At 54.7% G+C, this 20,145-nt stretch overlaps 2 protein-coding genes across 6 annotated transcripts in view; one reads left to right on the forward strand and one right to left on the reverse strand.

Annotated features, from left to right (window-relative positions):
• SH3PXD2A (SH3 and PX domains 2A) overlaps positions 1–10,684 on the forward strand; it is a 229,086-nt gene extending 218,402 nt beyond the window's left edge. For all 4 annotated transcript variants that reach the window (XM_081822806.1, XM_081822804.1, XM_081822805.1 and 1 more), the window contains one exon: positions 1,088–10,684. In XM_081822806.1, the coding sequence (XP_081678932.1) occupies positions 1,088–3,055 (1,968 nt within the window). In that variant the 3' untranslated portion in view covers positions 3,056–10,684. The remainder of the gene's footprint in view (positions 1–1,087) is intronic.
• Positions 10,685–11,637: 953 nt separating this feature from the next.
• The window catches only part of NEURL1 (neuralized E3 ubiquitin protein ligase 1), a 76,434-nt gene continuing 67,926 nt past the window's right edge, over positions 11,638–20,145 (reverse strand). For both annotated transcript variants that reach the window (XM_006739460.3, XM_081822835.1), the window contains exons 4-6: positions 18,024–18,713; positions 14,640–14,786; positions 11,638–14,167 (exon numbers count right to left, since the gene is read on the reverse strand). In XM_006739460.3, coding sequence (XP_006739523.1) covers positions 13,929–14,167; positions 14,640–14,786; positions 18,024–18,713 — 1,076 coding nt within the window. In that variant the 3' untranslated portion in view covers positions 11,638–13,928. The remainder of the gene's footprint in view (positions 14,168–14,639; positions 14,787–18,023; positions 18,714–20,145) is intronic.

Raw genomic sequence — 20,145 nt, forward strand, 5'->3', positions numbered from 1 at the left:
TTGGATTTGGAACTAAATTTCTGAGAGAAATCATTCTGTCAGTGGTGCCTAGGTTTCCAGAAGAGCCTCCAAAGCTCACCATCTAACCAAACTGTCGTACTTAGGATCTACCCAAGCTTAAATTTTAAGTATGGGGAGGGCAGGGCGAAGGAAGGACTATAGAACCAAAGGAAGGAGAAAAGTCCTTCCTCTTTGGTGGGGTCTGCAGAGGGCTGGTCTCAAGCAGAACTTGCCTTCAGCAGTCTCTCTCTCTCTCTTCCTTCCCTGCCCCTCTTCCCCTAGTGCCAGTTTTTTCATGCTTCCCCACCCCCTCCCCAGTACCTCTTTCTCCAGGAGTGTCCCACAATCCAAAATTATCTTCCCTTTATGTTCCCCAATCCAAATATAGCAGCACAACCAGCACCACACTCCTGGCCTTTACCTGATCTCAAATTGCAGTTAAGAAAGAAGCTCTTTGAACTAATTTATACTAACATGGAAATGACTGAAAGACCCTCATCCTTCCCACAGGAAATCATTTAACACAAAGAAATCCTTTCAGCCAGTGGGATTTTATTGGGATCCCACATGCAGCAAAATGACCACAGGCAGTGGGGGCACCAGGGAGGTGCTCTGCAGGGAGGCTCTGGGCTCAGGCCATGCTTCCCAATTCAGCTCACCTGCATCTTCCCATTCTCTTCTGACCTGAGACACCCTTTCCATGGTCACCGACGAAGGACCTAGCAATACTGGGGGTAGGATGAAGGGCAGTGGAATTGCATTTTTTTATACCTATGGATCCTTGGCGAGTTGGGTTCTGTAGGGACAGAAGCATAGCCTAGTGGGAGAGACAGGGTGTCTATAGATGAGGCTGGCTCGACCAGGGTGCTGATGGAGACTTGGAGGACCAGGGGAGAGGGTGTGGGGGAGTAGGAGGTGATAGGGACCCGGGTTTGAATTCCAGCCCAGCACGTATTACCCTGGGCCACTCACTCAGCAGCTCACTTGGCTCATCTGTGAAATGGAGACCCTGTGTCCTAGCCTGGCACATCGTCGTAGGGTCCAGCGATCCTCCCAACTCACTGGCCTGCCCCTCCCCCTCCCTTAGGTCATCGATAAGAACTCGGGTGGTTGGTGGTACGTGCAGATCGGTGAGAAGGAGGGCTGGGCCCCTGCGTCATACATCGATAAGCGCAAGAAGCCCAACCTGAGCCGCCGGACGAGCACGCTGACCCGGCCCAAGGTACCCCCACCGGCGCCCCCCAGCAAGCCCAAGGAGGCTGAGGAGGGCCCGGTGGGCTCTGCCGAAAGCCAGGACTCCCCGCTGAAGCTCAAGTACGAGGAGCCGGAGTATGACATCCCTGCCTTTGGCTTCGACTCAGAGCCGGAGCTGAGCGAGGAGCCCACGGAGGACAGCGGCTCGGGAGACAGGCGGCCCACCCAGGCCCACAGGCCCTCTCCCGCCTCCTCGCTGCGGCGGGCCCGCTTTCGGGTGGGCGGCTCTTCAGAGGATGTGGCCGTGGAGGAGGAGACCATCTATGAGAACGAGGGCTTCCGGCCATGTGCGGAGGACGCCCTGTCAGCCAGACGCTCCTCCCGGGACAGCGACTCCCCCGGGGGCTCTCCTCTATCCTTGGCCAGGAAAAACTCCCCCAAGTCAGGCTCCCCCAAATCGTCATCCCTCCTGAAGCTCAAGGTGGAGAAGAACGCCCAGGCGGAACTGGGGAAGAACCACTCCTCAGCCTCCTTTTCCTCGTCCATCACCATCAATACCACCTGCTCTTCCTCCTCCTCTTCCTCCTCCTTGTCCAAGAACAGCGGTGACCTGAAGCCCCGCTCTGCCTCGGACGCAGGCATCCGTGGCCCCCCTACAGTCGGGCCAAAGAGGGATGCCGACCTAAAGGCGGGGCTGACCTCGTGTGCCCGGGCCAAGCCGTCGGTCCGGCCCAAGCCGTTCCTGAACCGGGCAGAGTCCCAGAGTCAAGAGAAGATGGACATCAGCACTTTACGGCGCCAGCTGAGACCCACGGGCCAGCTCCGGGGTGGTCTCAGGGGCTCAAAGAGTGAGGATTCGGAGCTGCCCCCCCACACGGCCTTCGAAGGTCCCAGTGAGGGGTCCAGAAGAGGCTCTGCTGACCTCATTACCCCCCCAGCCGCCACACCCCCGTGTCCCACCAAGAAGGGACGTGAAGGGCAGGCCACCTCCTACACGACATGTAGCGCCTACCAGAAGGTCCAGGACTCGGAGATCAGCTTCCCTGCAGGCGTGGAGGTCCAGGTGCTCGAGAAGCTAGAAAGCGGCTGGTGGTACGTGAGGTTTGGGGAGCTAGAGGGCTGGGCCCCTTCCCACTATCTGGTGCTCGGCGAGAATGAGCAACCCGACGCCTCTGGCAAAGAGCCAGACACAGTAAGCCCCAAAAGCAAGCAGAACGAGGGCAAGTCCGACAGCCTGGAAAAGATCGAGAAGCGGGTCCAAGCATTGAACACCGTCAACCAGAGCAAGCGGGCCACGCCGCCCATCCCCTCCAAGCCCCCCGGGGGCTTCGGCAAGACCGCGGCTACCGGCGCCGTGAAGATGAGGAACGGCGTGCGGCAGGTGGCGGTGAGGCCTCAGTCGGTGTTCGTGTCCCCGCCGCCCAAGGACAACAACCTGTCCTGTGCCCTGCGGAGGAACGAGTCACTCACGGCCACCGACGGGCTCCGAGGCGTCCGCCGGAACTCCTCCTTCAGCAGTGCGCGCTCAGCTGCCGCCGAGGCCAAGGGCCGCCTGGCCGAACGGGCTGCCAGCCAGGGCTCGGACGCGCCTCTGCTGCCCGCCCAGCGCAACGGCATCCCCGTGTCCCCCGTGCACCCCAAGCCCATCGAGAAGTCCCAGTTCATCCACAACAACCTCAAAGATGTGTATGTCTCCATCGCGGACTATGAGGGGGACGAGGAGACAGCAGGCTTCCAGGAGGGCGTGTCCATGGAGGTCCTGGAGAGGAACCCCAACGGCTGGTGGTACTGCCAGATCCTGGACGGGGCGAAGCCCTTCAAAGGCTGGGTGCCCTCCAACTACCTGGAGAAAAAGAACTAATGGGAGGCCGTGGGTCCTTCCAGCCTGGGTGTGGATGAGTGGTGAGATGAAGACAAAGGGGAAAGGGAAAGTGGGAGGGGGTGGGGGGGGCCGTTAAACCCTGCAGAATGCGTGAGCTCCGCCATGCTCCCCTCCGGGCTGTCCCCCGGCCGGCAGGTAAGGTCTGGCGGGGGCCCACACTGAGCGGGGGGAGCACCGGGCCTGGGACCAGAGGCGAGAAAGCTGAGCCCCGTGTGGGCACCTCGGTGACTTGGCTGATGCATCTGGCACCATTTGGGGCAGGCCAGGGGGGAAACTCTTGATTGTGACTTGGCTGCAGATCTGGAAAAGATGTGATGGCAGGGGCCTCCCGTGCCCTGCCCCTGCTCAGCCTGGCTTCTGTGGCTAGCACCTCGCCACCGGAGGTGGTCCTTGGATCATCCTAAACCTGTATTCGTGAATTGTGCTGGTTTCCCCGGGACTGCGGCCGCCCACCGCGGGTGGCGCTGGGGCTTGGAGGCGTCTCCTGGGAGCTCAGCCCGTCCCTGGGCTGAGCTGTCACTGTCTGTCGGTTGAAGAGAAAGCAGTTCCGCAGGTGCCAGCAAGGACCACCTTGCTTACCCGTCACTGTCCCTGGCCTTGAGAAGAGAGTCCCCTGCCTGGGGCACCCCATCTGCATTGGACCCACAGCCCCAGAGTTTACAGAGCGGGTGGGCGAAGCCATCGGTCTCTTCACCGTCTGCACAGACTTTATTTTGGGTGTTTCTGGGTGGGCAGTTCTTTTGCATGTTTTGGGAGAGGTTTATTGATTTGGGGCTTCTATGTCAGCCCTTGGGTTTTGGTCTTATTTTAGGGGTTGTTTGGGGGCCCAAGGGCGGTCAGCCTCATGGGGGATGGGACGAGGAGCAGATGGGGCTTTTCTGTCATGCTCTTGCTGGGAGGTTGTTGGTTGTGTTTGCGTTTCACTTTCTTTCCCTCCACAAGCCAAAGTCCCTTCATTTGGTTCCCACTGTTGCCGACAGGACCCTAGCATGGCGCTTGCTGGGGGGGCCTGGGGGCGGAAGGCCCAGGTCCCAGACGTGGCAGAGCAGAGACGCCCCAGTGGGGGCAGAACCCTCCCCAGGAGGGAGGAGGGGCTTGTCCAGGAGAGAAGGCAGCTCTCAAGCTGCTGGGTGAGCACCGTTCTGCGTCCGTTCTCCCGCCTGGGCAGGACCAAAAACCCTTACCTGTGAACTGTGGAGAAGCACCCAGCGCCCCCACCAAGGGCTGAGGGGACCCCAGCTGGGCGGCCACCAGCCACCCCCTACCTACACATGATGCCACAGGTACCCGAAAAGATGGAGGACCCCCAGGCCGGGAGCCAACCCGGTCTGCCCAAGGGGCAGTGCCCCCGTGAAGAGAGGAGAGAATAAAGTCCCTGTCAACTTTGGGTTGTCTTTCGATCGTTGACGTTTCAGAGGGGACCCTCTGGAAGCCTCGGCTTCCCCAAGGACTCCCCCTTTGCTGGGAGTGGAATTCCACACGTGCCTTTGATTGTGGACCGATGGGGCTTCACGGCCACCAGCTCAGCTGCCAGCGGCCCGGACTAAGAGTCGGTGTTTTCTACAAAGGAGGAAAGGCCCTCCCTCTCCCCCTGCTCCCCCGCCCCCCAAGGCAGTGTATGTTGCCTGAAGATCAGCACGGGAGCCTGGCCTGTGTTCCGTGCCTTCAGGACCCCACCCACCCACCCCCCAGACCCGGGGCCTCGAGTGGGGACCTCCCCAGCCCTCCTCCCTCGCCGCACACTGATGCCTGGCAGCTCCAGCAAACCGCTCCTGTTCTTTGTTGAAGGGCCGCGGTGAGATTTCGTTTCCTTTTGTTTTGTTTGTGAGTTTGTTTAAAATTGAAATCAGTTATTTTCTTCTGCTGGACAGTATTAAATAGAGCAGGATATTGAGTTAATCTGCTAGGTTGCAGTACTAATGGTAGTGGTTTAGTGTCTTCATATTAATATTATTTGGACTTATTTGAACAATAATGATAAAGAAGTGGTTCATTATTTTTTAATTAATGCACTTTAATAAGGTGGACTGGGAAGAAACCCAGAGAGCAAAGTGCATTACTTAAAGATGCAGTATATACTTTTCTCATTTTTAAGCAGCACATATTTATTAAAAGAAAAAGAAGTAATTTATGATTATTTAAAATAAAATTTAAAAGTAGAGTGACTATTGGGTGAAAGGACCTTCCGCGTAGCGGTCTTCCAGGGGGAGGCCCAGCAGCCTCGCTCCTCCACTGTCCGCACTGAGCCAGTTCAGTCAGTAACGTGCCAGCCAGGCCAGCGGGGAGCGCAGGGCGCATCGGCCAAGCACAGAGCAGCATCTCAGTTGGGACTGGACCGCAGTGTTCCCCAGAGCCTGCCTTTCCCTGCCCTTCCTCACTGTCTGCGCTGCCCCGTGGGGCTCTCCAGCACCCACGAGGCCCGCCTTCTCTGCACTCCCCAAGGACCCTCTCTCCTTGATCCCCAGTGCTCTAAGTGATGGTCATTAAAAGTGACCTTCAAGGTCATTCCATCCTATCCCCTCCTGTTACTGCAGCTGAAGGACAAGAAATTACTTTCCCGAAATCATGGAGCTAGTTAATGGCAGAGCACCCCACTGTACCAATCCTTGCACTCCTTCCCAACCCCATTGTAGTTTATCGCGTGGTCATTTATCGCGTGGTCATCATGTTTACATTGTGACATCCAGCCCTCGCAGGATGGCTGGGAGTTGCTCAGGCATCTAGGAAAAGTGGGGAATGCTGCCACCTGGTGACAGCATGTAGATTTAGGCAGTGAACAGGGATTGCCATGCCCCGTCTTCGCACCTCACCCCCTCACCATCACCCCCTGACTCACAACACAGCACAAACCCTGCAAACCCAAAGAGAATATGAATACTTGAAGCAAGAAGGGTGCATGCCAGTCCCTCTCAGACACGGCCAGGGGGTGCCAGGCCTTGTGCCCCTGGACTCCCAGCCCCACCCAGGGCAAGAGGGCCTTTCCCTAGAGCTACTGAGCTGCTTTGTGTTGTTGGAGGGTACCGCCGGCAGCAGGTGGAGGAGGGAGGGGCCTGCGGCTCTGACCCATCTGGAGGAAAACCAGATCGGACTGAAAAAGGAAAAAGAAAAATGAAATCTCAGCAGTGTCCAAACCCAGTTTCCCATTAGTTACGATTGAAAATGTGAAATGGCATTGTATTGCTGTATACTGCAACTTTAATCACAATGAGCCCTTCTGAGGTCATTATTGAGCTTTATATAATGCCTGAAGATGCATCATTTGGTGCTTTTTCTTTTAAAGACCTTTTTCTTTCATTACAAGGGGGAAAAAATGTCTTCATCTCTCTCCCACTTTGAAACAGCGGGCCTGGCTGGGGTCCCTGGCCCTGCCACGCTGTTCCCACAAGGCCAGGGGATGCCAGGGGCAGCAGGAGGGAGCTGGAAGGGGCAACTCTGGACGGCAAGCGTGCCATCTGCCCCTGGCTGTGGCTGGGCCCTGCCTTGCCAGCCTCGCCAACCTCAGCACTCCACCCCTAGCCTGGCCCCAGAGGCTTCTCTTTCTTACTCTCGATTCTCCATCTTGACGAAGGCATTATATAGAATTGTTTTAATCACTTTCAGATGTTAGAGCAGCATATTTTACTGGTATTTATATCCATCGCTTTCCTCAGCAAGGCATGTTACAACTTTTATCATCTAAGGAAGAAAGACAAGGGAATTTCGGTTGAGCATTATTTTCATATTACTAGTATTTGCAGAGTAGGCGTAGAACTATTTAAGTTTAGACCTTGGTTTGGTAGTTTGTTTTGTTTTAAGGAAAAAAGAAAAAGATAAAGTAGCCCCTACTTTTCCTGTTTTGTTTTTTGTTTTTGTATTTAACTAATATATTATTTCTTTAAGGTTACTCACTTCCCTTACCCCTCCGAATACTTTGCATTCTCAATCAAAAATGAAAACAATCTGAGAGACAGGAAAAGTGCAATATTACCGAGGGCTGCCAGGGCTCGTTGGGACAGCTGTGGGAGACCCAGTGGCCCGGTGTGTCCGTAGGAGGAGGTGGGGCTGTGGAGCAGACAGGTGACCTTCTGGGTGTTGATCTTTGACCCCTCCTCCCCCGGCAAGGTGGCAGAAGGCAGCCCCTTTTTCTGTTGGGTGTTCTCCACCCAGGAGGAATTCAGGGACGCGGGCACAGGGCTCTTGACCTCCTGGGGCCCCAGCCCTCGGAGCAGAGCAAGGGCATCCAGGAACAGTTCCTTGTTTTCATTTCCATTGCTTTTCAGCTAGCTGCCCAGAAAGACCGGTCTTAAAAAATCAGCCCCAGCAGCCCTGTCTCACCCCAGTCTCCTGATGTGTGGGCCATGATCTTTTGATGTATGTTTGAGTCTTTTTAAAACTATGTAACCTCAGTTCGGTTTATGGGCAGGAACCCTAGATGTAACCAAATCTTTTTCGGGGATGTGGGTGCCTTGAGCCCTACATACCCCAGTGAGACACCAATTCCCACAAGCCTGCAGCTAGGCCTGGTGCTAAGCTTGGGCCACCCATTCATCTCAATGACTTCAGCCTGAGGAGGGAGCCCTGCCTCTTGCTTAACACCCCAACAGTTCCCAGAGGGCCTTAGAGAAGCATCTGAGGGGCCTACTCAGGTCTTTGTAGACAGCTTCCCACACCAGGTACCAAGCCGGCCTCCTCCTTACTTGGCACAGGTCGAGAAAGCAGCAGGATGGGAAGTCTCTGGGTCCAAGCCCTTGGAGCTCTGCCCTTCAGGGCTCCAGGGATGTCCTCGCTGGCTTGTCCCCTCCATCTCCAGTACTGTATGCTTGCTGCTTCAACCCCTCCATTTGGTGAATTTCTGTACAAACGTGGATCTACGTGCCCAGAGTGGGACCGTGCCCCCGTGTGTGGGTGTCTCTCCTTGGAGTATATACGTCTGTATGTCCAATCTTTGAGAATCTTGATGCAGAGCTCTCTGGAAAGAGAATCATCCACATTGCTAAATAATTAAGATTCCCTCATTTTTTTGAGGGCTGTGTGTTGAGAGAGAGTGAGTTAGTGTGTGTGTGTGTGTTGGTAATTTCCCACTTGAACTAAATAACACGGGGTTAGAGAACAAATACCGGGCAAGCTGTCTCCATTTTACAAGTCCTTGGCATTGGGCAGGCCCCATGGGACTCGCAGTTTCTGGCAGCAAGTGTGTTATTATTCACACGTACTTCTGGCTGGAGAGTGCAATGTGTCTTTTTTTTTTTTTTTTTGTAATTATTTTATTATTTCGTTGGAAACTTCACACTGGCATTAACAGATCTAGCAGAAGCAGCCTAGGCCATCATCCCGGGCTCCAAAATGAAGCTGTGGAAGAGAAGTCACTGGGTGTGGAAGCGCTGGGATGGGTGAACCAGGTCACCACCTGCAGACGTGCTGTCCAGCAGGCTGAGCCCGCCCCTTGCCACACGTGCCATTGCCGCGGGAGGCCCCAGAGCGTGAGAGCCGCTGGTCCCCGGTTCCTGTTTCTGAGGGTGGCCAGGCTGCTGGGGGCGAGAACGTGCTCACGGTGAGGTCAGTACACCAGACTGCACGCCCCAGCTGAGCATGTCACGGGAGCGGTGTGGGGCGCTTTCCCTTGACCTCACTGAGCTTTTTGCCTGAGTCGCGATCCCTATTGGAGGCAGCCTCAGTGGTTCTCAAGTTCTGTGACCAGAGACAGTGACAGGATGGGGTTACTGCCCTACAGCCTTGTTTCAGAAGCAGCAGCCTCATTGATTTTCGCTTCCCTCTGTTTTGTCCTGTGCACCTAGATCCACAGCCAGAAGTTGGCATCACTGGTGCTTACAGACCGGGTAGAGGGCTCTGCCTTCTAAGGCCTTGATCCCAACCTGCCTGTAAGGTTGGGGTTACCATGCGATCTCCTTTCCCCAATCCTATCTTTTTAATCTTGGGTTTACACTTGACCTTGACAATCAGCCCCCTCTCCCATCCCAGTCCTGGAACTTAGTGGCCTTAGGGAATGGATTTCTGAGGTGAAGCTTCCCTCCTTTGTTTCCAGTTCCACCCTGGCTAAGGGTTGGACCTCAGGAAGCGAGAGGAGAGAGAGTGTGTGTGAGAGAGAATTGTTTTAAGGCGGAAGGATGGCTCGAGCACGTTGGAGGCAAGCAAGAGGCACGTTGGCGTGAGGAGTGTGTGCATGTTTGGAGTGGCTGGGGCTTACCGTCCCCTCCCTGGGAAGGTGGCTTCCAGAAGAGGATGTCTTCTAGGCAGAAAGGGAAAAGTGTGAGAAGGCGGAGAGAGGGTCTGGAGGCTGGAGTTTAGTCTTTATTCAAAAGAAGGAAGAAGTCAATTCTGAGTGTTTCAGGAGGAAGAGAACAGGTACAGAGGGAATTTACTGATGCAACACCCAAGGGTCCAGTCAGAGCAGGTTGGAAAAGCCCTAAGATTTGGCCACAGAAGCAGCTGACCCGAGGAAACAGCTACTTGCTGGGCCACAACCTGAGTCCCCAGCATGTTGTTAATGAGTAGTCACGGATTTACTTAGTGGGGATGGGAAGTTGCTAGCAACAAACCCATCTTTGAGTCTGGGGGCTCTGGCTCCAGAACATTCCTCCATCTCTCAGGTTCCCAGCATGTTTTGCCCACATCCCTTTGTCTAATCCAGAGCTAGCCTCTCAAATTGCTGGAATTGGTTAGAGACCAGTGACCGTAATGGGTTGTACAGTAATGACCCACGACCCCCAAACTGGAACCTCAGGGTCCAGACACCACCAAGCATGTCTGGGAGGGAAGCAGCCTCATTTCTTCTTCTGTTGACACCAGTTGTTCTTGAGTATCTCTACTGAGACCTGTGGCAACTCAGTCTGCTGAGCCAGCCGCGCAGGTGTGACTCAGAAGACGGGGCCACACACACTCATCCACGGACATGCCCTTTCATTTTCGGTGGCCCATCACCAGGGCACCTTTCCATAAGCACCTACTTCGGAGAGAGAAGGGTAAACAGAGCCACGATTCTTGGATCTGCAACTTGTTCTCTGCAACAGATTTTCTTTAAATCCAGGACATAGGCTGGGAAAAGGGTTTCAATGACAGTTCCTGAGAGGTCTGCAGGAAGGTGACTTCTGAGTGAAGATGTGAGTGGCAGGTCCCTCAAGTGTGGTTTGGGGAGCGCATGGTTGCCTGTGAACTGCTGGATGTCTTTGGGGCTCCAGAGCTTTGGGGGATTCCTCATGGTGTCCACTTAACCCCTCCCAGCTCCTAGCAGGCTCTGTGGGGTCAGGAGGAGGTTGTGCCCTCTTCTGCCCTTAGCAGAGAAACTCAAGGACAGTTTGAGTGCTAAAAAAATTTCCAGGATCAATGGTGGTGCTAAACTATCTCCATGTTTCTAATATTTTTAATAGTGGGGTTTTTTTTTTAATTGTTCTCATCACAAAAATGCAGTGTCCTTGGGGAAGGGACCCAGCCCCTTGGCCTGCCACTTTCCAGGTGTCCTTTATCATGCTGACGGGACTCTTTGGTCTGCAGAAAATACTCTGTCTTGGCATGCTTCTAGACTGTAAGATTTGGGTTGTTTTGTTTTATATTTTGTTTATGTTTACATCTTGTATTTCCCTGAAAACTAAATAAAGTTTTTGGCCTTTTTAACTGAACAGAATCACCTCTTAATTCTCCCTGCCATCAGAAAAGCCATCCAGCTGCATAGCAAAAGGCACCTTATCCAGAACGCAGGATCCGGGGCCCCTCTGAGGACACTGGAGGGGCGGGGGGAGGCAGGTAAGTTGCCACTTTTGCTGGTGAGAGCCATGCTCAAGTTTCTCCTCCCTTCCCCCAATTCTCCCCTTCCCCACCTACAGGAAGCTTTCTGGGCAGTTGCCAAGGCTTTGAGAGAGAGAAATGCAGATTTTGGGGCAAAAGACCCACATCCAGCAGGCCTGGCTGGCCCCTCAGCTTGGAGCCCCGGATGCTCCCCTGCTTTTGCTGGACTCCAGTAAACAGGGCTGGGCTGTCCTGCTGTAGGGACCAGAGCATCTTCCCAGGGGAGAGGGCAGGAAGGCAGGCATGCTCTGTGCTGGAGTCCCAGCCCCACCAAATGAGCATGATTCCCACGCTGTGCCTAGACTCGCTCCACCACTCCCAGCTTCTACTGCCAACCAGATAGACTCAGCACATCTAGGTTTCTCTAAAGGCCCCGGGCCAGAGCCCTCCCTTTTCTGTGCTGCCCTCACCCCTCCTGACCTGTGTGACGGGTTTATCATCCTCCCATGAGCCCCTAGAGGGCAGTGCCACCCCACAAGGGTTTGGAGCCAAGTTTGGGCCCACCTCCGCCTTCATATAGAGCTGAGCAGGCCTCAGGGACTCTGCTCCTGCCCCAATAAACACTGCTCGGCAGGGATCCAGGGATTTGAGGGCACCACAGGGCAGTGGCTTCTCCCTTTCTCACCTGGCATTCTGGCCCCTGCTGTCCAAGCCCCAGGTCGTGCTCCCGCCCCCCCACTCCAGGGAGTCTCCCCTGACTGTTGACACCTGACCCTTCACCTTCACCCCCCAACCCCACCTCGGTCCTCCCTCCCCAGCCCTCCACACAGCACAGCCCTCAGGCTGGTACGAAATCACCTTTATTCACAATCACAGCGACCCAAGTTCACAAAGGAGGCAGCAACTATCCCAGCACTAACAGAGACAGTGGTACGGATGGCTTCCTCGCCCCAAACCTCAGGCCCCACAGCCGCTGCACTTAAGACCTTCCCTTGCCTCTGACATGAGACTCCTGACGAGATGGGGCCACCACCTCCCCCTCCCCCTGACCCTACTCCCATGGAAGGGGTCTTCAGGGTCCGGGACTGGGGAGTGGAGACCCACTGTGGAACCATGACTTCCTGGAGGCCCTCTGCAAGGCAGGGGCCAACAAAGGCCCAGCCTGGCCTTCTGACCCCCAGTGCTGTCCCACCCAACACCCCACAGCAGCCCATCATCAAAGAAGTCCCAAGAGTCGCACAAAGTCTGCTCTCCTCCCCACACAGTCCTTTTACAGAGGTGGCAGCTGAGGCTGAGAAGGGCTATGACCCGGCCAGGGCCACACAGCCGCCCAGTGGCCAGGTCCAGAATCCCACTCTGCCAGCCACAGGGAGCAGCAGTCTCTGATGGACGTGAAAAGCCATCGGAGGGGGCAGAGGGTTGGGAGGCTGGGGGGAAGACCAGGCCAAGACTGTTGAGAGCGGGCGCCAGCCCATGGCCTATCAGGGTAGGGCAGGCAAGGCTGGGACAACTGCAGCCTAAGAGCAGGGGCGGGGGGGCATGCCACCCCGGACCCAGAAATAACCCAGAGGTGCCAGGAGCCGGTCCCTTCCCTCCTCATCTTTCCTGAGGGGAAAGAGCCTTACTAAGAACAGCCTCCCCACCCCTACTATGAGTAGGCCTTCCCACCCCCGTTCCCTGGCCCAAGCGGGGCTCCCCTCCTCCAGCCTTCCCAGAACTTTGTATGTCCTCATGGAAGGGGGTGCTCCTCAACCTCCTGACGTCTTTGAGCCAACTGTGATGACCCTGCAGCAGCCCAGAGAGCAAGGGCACTTTGTGGCTCCGGGTCATCCACCAGTCCCAGGACACTAAGGAGGCTCAGTTTCTCTCTCTGTAAAATGGATACAATTTGACAGGAAGCCTCCCAATTCAGCCTCTTTTTATGGCGTTCTAATTCACGGTAAGCAGAGATGGCTATGGACTTTGGGCTGGAGCCTGGGGAAGATTTTGAGTGAGAACTACTTCTGCAGCCCTCTCGCCGGGCACGCCGCGCACCGGGGCAGCATTTCTAGGGGCCCCGGGGGATGGCAATTCAATCCCCCCCCCAAAAAAACAACCCACAAAACAAATAAATAAATAAATAAAAATAAGAAAAAAGGCTGATTTTACCCCCAGGGTACCCCACCCCCACTCCAGGGTCCTGGCCTCGCCTGGGGATACCACAGTCTGAGTATCAGCCAGGCCCCCGACAGCACTGAGATCCAGGAGGACAGGTCTCAGAGCACAGATGCAAACCTGCTCTTAGAGAACCTTCCAGAAGACGGACACTGCTCTCCAGCCCACACCGAGGCTGTCCCTGGGCAGCAGCATCTAGCGAGATGACTGGGGCAGAAAGGCTATGGCCAGGAAGGGGCCCTCTGCATCTCAGCCAGGGCACAGGGTCAGAGACCCAGAACCTGCAGCCTTCTGTGGCCTGTCCATCCACGCGTCCTGGGTGAGTGGGAGAGGGACAAGGCATGGGGGCTGCCGCCTGCCCAGGGTGAGAGGTATCCACCAGCCTTACGCCTGGTTGCCAGGCCTGAGGGGCAGGGAAGAGAGGAAGGAGAAGGTGGGTACAGGTCAGAGTAAGGCAGCAGCTCAGGGGCTACCTGCCTAGGGCTGCTGTCGAGCAGGTTGTACACTGCTCCAGGATGGCTGGCTGAGAGAACAAATGGAGACTGAAGTCCAGGCCATACTCCAAAGGCCCTAGCTCAGGGACACATCTGCCCAGAGGAAGGGACATGTTGTCTACTTTTCACATGGACCAGAGGACTGCCTAGCAATCTGCCCCAGATGGGGAAGGATTAGGATAGGCTGAGACCCCCGTTTAGCCCCTCGGCATGCACGGTAGAGTGGGTGCAGAGAAGGGAAAGACAGGAGGAGAGCGGACTCCTCCCCCCCTCCCTCTGCTGGGCAATTTGTTTCTGCCCCCTCACCTCCCTGCCTTATACTCCCTTTCTTCCCAAACCTTCGAGGGCCTCAGTTTCCCGTGTTTAATGAAGAAGGGAAGAGTTTCCAAAATGAGGAAGAAGAGAAGGGGCCCTGTGGGCTTGCCCCTCGGCTGGAGCGGGGCCCGAGCCTGAGGAGGCAGGCATGCAGGGTGGGGCACCACAGGCTAGGAGCTGCGGTAGGTCTTGATAATGTCCTTGATGGGGCGGCGGCAGATGGGGCAGCAGGCGTGCAGGGCCTTCTTGAGGCGCAGGCCACAGCCGTAGCAGAGGCACATGTGGCCACACGTGTAGATGACCGTGTCCACTGCGTGCTCATAGCAAATGGTGCACTCATCGCTCCACTGTCCTGTGCCCGGGGCCACCGGCGACTCAGGCAGGCTCACTGGGGAGTTGGGGGCCGTCCCTGGGGACAAGGGGACACCAGTCAGCAGAGACATGGCCCAGCCTGGCTCCAGGGTCATGGGAAGAAAGCCCTCTGGTCTCTCACTCCACTGACTGGGGTCTGCCTGTTTCCCTTGACGACCCACTTCCTGGGCACTAGGAGGCACCCGAAGAGGGGCCAGGGTGCCCACGAGGCAGTGAGAGAAGGGGGGGGGAGGAAGGGAGGGGCCCAGAGTCTTTTAAGGAAGGCCTCTTCTGAGCTATCCTTTGGTCTTCCCCGTGTGCTAAAAAGTGCTCTGGAGAAAGGTGCCCGGCTGGGGGACAGGGTGGGATTCACCCCAGAAATCACACGCAACAAGGGTTCACTGAGCCTGCCTCCAGGTCCTCCAGCGCCCAGCTCTGACCCGGAGGCTGCACGGCTGCCTCAGCCAGGGGGTCTTGGGGTGGGGAGGCCGCCGCGGACACCGCGGAACCCGAGCGGCCAGCCTACTTACCACCAGCAGAGCTCCCCAGAGGTCCGGAGCTGCACGTGCTGAGCAGGGGGTCAGAGAGGCGGCTACCCAGGGCACTGGGCGAGGTTGGCGTGGAGGCAGGGGAGCACGAGAGTGACGGGATGCCCCGCTCTGCCAGGATGGTGGAACCTGCGGGAGGGGAGGGAGCGACGCACTAGCCACCAAGAGGCCTAGCCACCGAGCGGCCTACGGGGAGGAAGCTCAAGTCTCCGCCCCTCCTAGAGGCTCCCAGGAAAGTGCTGACACAGCACGACCAGACAGCCCAGCCGCTGGCCGGGCTCAGGGCAGGACCCCATCGGGTGGCCCAGCGCCCTGTCCCCGCTGTTTCCACCGACCAACGGGAGGGCGACTTCCTGCTCTGGTGTTCCTGCATCAGCAGTCTCCAAACAAGCCCTCTGCCTAGAATCCCACCTCCACCCTTCCTACGCATCCTCACCTTCAAGGTTTCCCATGCCAGAGAACAAAGTCCCCCTCCTCCCACCTAGCATGGCCCTCCTGTTCCAAGCCCTGTGCTCTCTCCGTCACTGCCCCCAGATACCACCCACCATCTCCTCTGCAATAGCACCTTTCGGAGGCCTTCAGCATCTCCCAAGCTCATTCTGTGCTACATTCTCTCCCTCCTTCCTCCCCTCCCTCTCTTCTCTCCCTCTTCCACTCCTCTCCTCACCTTCCTCTCTTCTTCCTCCCCTCCTTGCTTCTCCCTTCAACAAGGTACCAGGTACCTACCAGGTACCATCCACTGTGTAAACATAACACTGAGAACAAGACCGACAGAGCCCTTGCCCCCAAAGAGCTAACTGTCCAGGGAGCCCCTTGGGGCTGTCCTCAAACCCCCTCCTCTGGGCAGCTTTGACCACCCCCACAAACCACATTACTTTATTTAGCACTGACTGGACACACACACCACATACATGGGCCTAAACCACAGAGCTGGGGTATTATTTGTTCTTTGCCCAGGTATGCAGCTTTGCTTTCCCAGGTGAACTATGAGCTTCCTGAGAGCAGGAAATGGTATTCACCTGTGACTCTCCCAAGGCTCTAACATACTGCCCTACACATAAATGCTCAATGAAATCCTTTTATCATCAGGTGTTATAAGTCAATCAATAGTCACTGTTTCTAAGAATATGCATTAGATATCCACAAGGTTTCTCTGGTGTTAACAGTTTTCAAGTTAATTAGCATCTTCTTTCAGAAATTCACACCTATTTCGTTTTCTTGCCTTATTGCACTGGCTAGTATTTTCAGAACAATACTTAAGGCATCCCCCTATCATATTCCTGACTTTAATGAGAATGTTTCTCATGTTTTGTCATTAAGTATGAAACTAGCGATGGTTTTGGAGTAAAGGAAATATCCTTCCATTCTTAGTTCATTTAGGCCTTTCACGAAGCACAGCACTCCTCTGTAAGGTAAATAATTACCCCTCACACACTGTCACTGGTTTGTTTTTCCTTTGCAGTCCATCAGGATCCCCAAACACCAATTTGCTGACCAAGATGCCCAGTTCTCCTACAGCGCAGGTACACTATGTTTGGCATACATTGTTTAGCATATATGTGGATGATTATTCTTAAACACCCACCTTGGCCCACTTACATTTAAGTCCTGATTTTTTTTAAAGCTTCCCCTGTGTCTAGTAAGCTTCTTTGGGGAACAGAAGTCTCAGTGGAAAGCTACTTATCTATTATTAGATGGTGCTGAGGCAGGATCGTACCCTCCCCTTACACAACTTCCTTCATCTGAGGAGCAGTGTCTCCCAGTGAGTGTAGCCAAGTATTTTTTTTTTTTAACCTCAGCCTGAATTTCTTCTGCACCCCCAGTCTGATTTCTTTTTATCCCATCCTGAATTTTCACCCCAACTTCTTTCCTTCCTGATTTCTTTTCATTCCTTCCTGATTTATCTTCCCTCAATCATAACTTCTTAGCATCTTGCCTCATTTCTTCTCGTTCCTTTTCAGATATTTTTTTTTCACTCCGTCTTCATTTGGTCTCTTTCCAGAGTAGGAAGTCCCCACTTATTTTATCAGATTTCACAAACTCTAACACACAACCACCACCACCATTATACACACAAATATGCATGCAGTTACTCATGTGTGCCTATACACAGACATACCCATCTTAGAGCATAACACATATTCACTTACATACACACATTACCCTGTCTACAAAGTCTCCTGGGGTGAGGTCTAGGATGGGGCTATGAAGCCCAGAGGTCTCCACACCTGCCTAAGCAAACCTGCTTAAATAAAGATTTCAGACGGGTGCCTGGGTGGCTCAGTGGGTTACGCCATCGATTCTTGATTTCAGCTCAGGTCATAATCTCAGAGTTGTGAGATCAAGCCCTGCATCGGGAGCCTGCTTGGGATTCTCTCCCCCCCCCCCCCTCTAAAAATAAAATCTTAAAACAAAACAAAACAAAAATCAGATGCCCAGGACTTATCCAACATCTACAGGATCAAAATCTCTGCAGGTGGGATTCAAAAGTCTGTACCAGGTCCTCCTAATGACTCTAATGGAATTAGCCCAGTCTACTGCACCTGCTTAGAAGGTCAGCTCTTACAAAGTATGAAACCTGTGCACTCTGGGGAAAGAGGTCCCTGGAGATGCTTTGTGAAAAAAAAGATTTCTGGTCAAATTAGTTTAGAAAAAGCTGTACATCATAACCACCTCCACCCCCCTCCTTAAAGATTCACATTGCATATTAAAGGGTCTGAGAAGTTCTGCAGTAAAGAATCCCCCACTTTTCCTCACAGAATACTCTGAGAAACAACTTTCACAAGTCCACATCCACCAGTCCATTCAAACTCTGTCCATTCAAACCCAGGAAAGAAAGGCCCAGACCTCTGCAACCCCATTTCCTCCAAGGCCCTCTGCTCAGAGATCCCCTATAGGCTCCCAACCCAGGCACCACACTGCACAAACACCTGGCTACCATACCAAACTCTTTTTCTTATCTAGACACACAGTCATCCTTAAGAGGCAGAGACTTTAATTCCCATTTTGGAGAAACGGAAACTGAGCCTCAGAAAGTTAATTGCTGGTGGAAACCTTTTTTCTCATTTTTAAGTGGCCCCTGGGCTGTTTATGCATCTGTGGGGAAGTGGGTTAATCAGATTCTGAGAGTGAAACTCGGTGATCCACACTTTTCTGCCCGCCCCCAGGATGCGTCTGGGAGGACTGGAGGCAAGGCCTAGCCGATGGAGTCCGGCCCACACCTCGTTTCGGTGCCTGTGACTCGGTGGCAAGACCCGCGCGCGCGAGGCAGTGGGGCGGGCGGGGCGCACTCGCCCTCTTTCCTTTCCCCGATTCCCCCGGAGCAGGGGCTGGGCTGTGGGAGGGGCGCTCGGGGGAGGCACTCACCGAGGATGCGGATCTGCGTGACGGCTCCGTGCAGGCCGAAGAGCATCCAGAGCGGCTGCGTGGCGTCCACGCACAGCTGCATGCCCGCCGCGGCGCCGTTGTGGCTGAGGTGCAGCTCGCCGTCGGTGTTGACCACCAGGCCCAGGATGTCGCCGCTGTGCAGGGGCCCGGGCACGCGGCACACGGCCCAGAACTCCTTGCGGTCCACCAGGGCCTCGGGACTGAAGGGCAGGTCCGCGGGCCGCAGCGTGCCGGGGTCGCACGTGGTGACGCCGAAGGAGAGCGCGCCGGGCCGCGCGCCGCCCGAGCGCGTGACCTTGACGAAGATGGTCTCGGCCACGCGCACGGGCCGGCTGGTGAAGACGAGCGCGCGCTCGTCGCGCCCGTGCTCCAGGCGCGCCACGGTCTGCTCGTCCAGGATCCGCACGTGCGCCCCGGCGCGCAGCGCGTGGAAACGCAGGTCGCCGTCGAGCTGCGCGGGCAGCGCGCGGCTGTGCTGCGAGTTGAGCGAGTTCTGCGGGATGGGGCAGCCGGCGGCCGGCGCGGCGTCGTCGCCGTCGGCGGCCGGCACGTTGAGGTCGCACAGGCTCACGGAGAGGCGCGCCTCGTCGGCGTCGCGCCGCAGTGACGGCCGCCGCAGGGCGGTGAAGGAGCGCGGCCGCAGGCAGTCCGGGAGCATCAGCTCGCTGTCTGCGGCCAGGGAGGGGGAGAGACAGGGCGACCGTCACGCGGGCCCCGCTGGGCCAGCGCGCTTCCTCCCGCCCGCCTTTCCAGTCTGCACCGGGAAATACCGAAGGCATCGTGAACAGCATGGAAGAGGCTTAGGACGGAGGCTCAGGGGCAGGGTCGGGAAACAAAGTACGCAGGACATCTGTTTGTTTAAGCAAAGGATCAAGGCTGGAAGGAAGGGCACCAAAATTAAAAACATTCCTTCTACATGGCACGCTTATAAAAGTTTTTTTATTGTTATTATTAACTTAACTCCCTTTTGATCCCCGAGGACTTGAGTCGACAGCAGTAAATATTAGTTGAAAGCACTGTGGACATTCTACCCCTCTGGAAAGTCAGAGGGAACCCCCTTCCCCAGAAAAACTCTTTGCATAAATGGTCTCATCTTACCCTAACAATTATCTCTTGAGTTATCATTGCCACAGAAGGACACTGAGGCTGAAAGAACTTAAGTAAATTTATCCAGGATTTCCTTTTGAAAGTGACTTAACTGGAAATCAACCCCTTTCTCTTCTTAATCATACAAGTAAGACTATTTTGTAGAAAAGACCGTTAAACAAAAAAAAAAAAAAAATCACCTCTCGGCCCACCATCTGGAGAAAAATATTCTTAATACTTGGGTGAGGACCTTCCAGCTTTTTTCCCCAATATATTCCTGTTACTTTTTCTAATACAAAAACCGAATCATGCTATGTAAACTCCAGTAGTTTTTAACCTTTTATGGGTAACAAATCCCTTTGAAAATGTGATAACCTTGACCTATGTCCTCAGAAAAACACCCATTCTTCCTAAATTCTGTGGATAATTTCAGGACATCTGTGAATCCCATAAAGCCATCCATGGGCATGGACTCCAGGCTAAGAACCCTGCTATACAGATTTCCTTTTCAAAACTAGCTTTTCCAATATGTCCTGAACACCTTTTCATGCCAATAACCATGTTTCCAACACCATATTTTTGTAATGGCTGTGTTATGTCCCTACTTTATGGAGTCCTATCTATAATAAAAGTCATCATGCATGATGAATTACCCCGTATTTCATCCTTAAAACATCCCATGGAAGTGTTCCCATTATGGAGATAAAGCTGAGAGATGTGATGTGACAGCCACCAAGTGGCAGATCCGAGACAGAAGCAAGATATGTCCAACTCCTGACACTACATTCTTCGCTTTCAGGCCCTCCTTATTTATTATTTAACTCCCCTCTGTGGGAGTTATAGTCCCCAAATTTGGCTAGTGCTATTGTAGACCACATCATGAGCCAATCCCTCCCTGGGAGCCTTTTCTCTGAGCCTCCACAAGGGAGAATCTGCTTTCCCTCCAGGACCTGGGTAAGGATGGCTGGGGTGCTCGATGTGGAAGCAAAGCTTGGAGGACTGGACTGATATGGGC

Source organism: Leptonychotes weddellii, chromosome 6 (assembly GCF_054177405.1).
Source record: "Leptonychotes weddellii isolate Sample4059 chromosome 6, ASM5417740v2, whole genome shotgun sequence".
Taxonomy (NCBI): domain Eukaryota; kingdom Metazoa; phylum Chordata; class Mammalia; order Carnivora; family Phocidae; genus Leptonychotes; species Leptonychotes weddellii.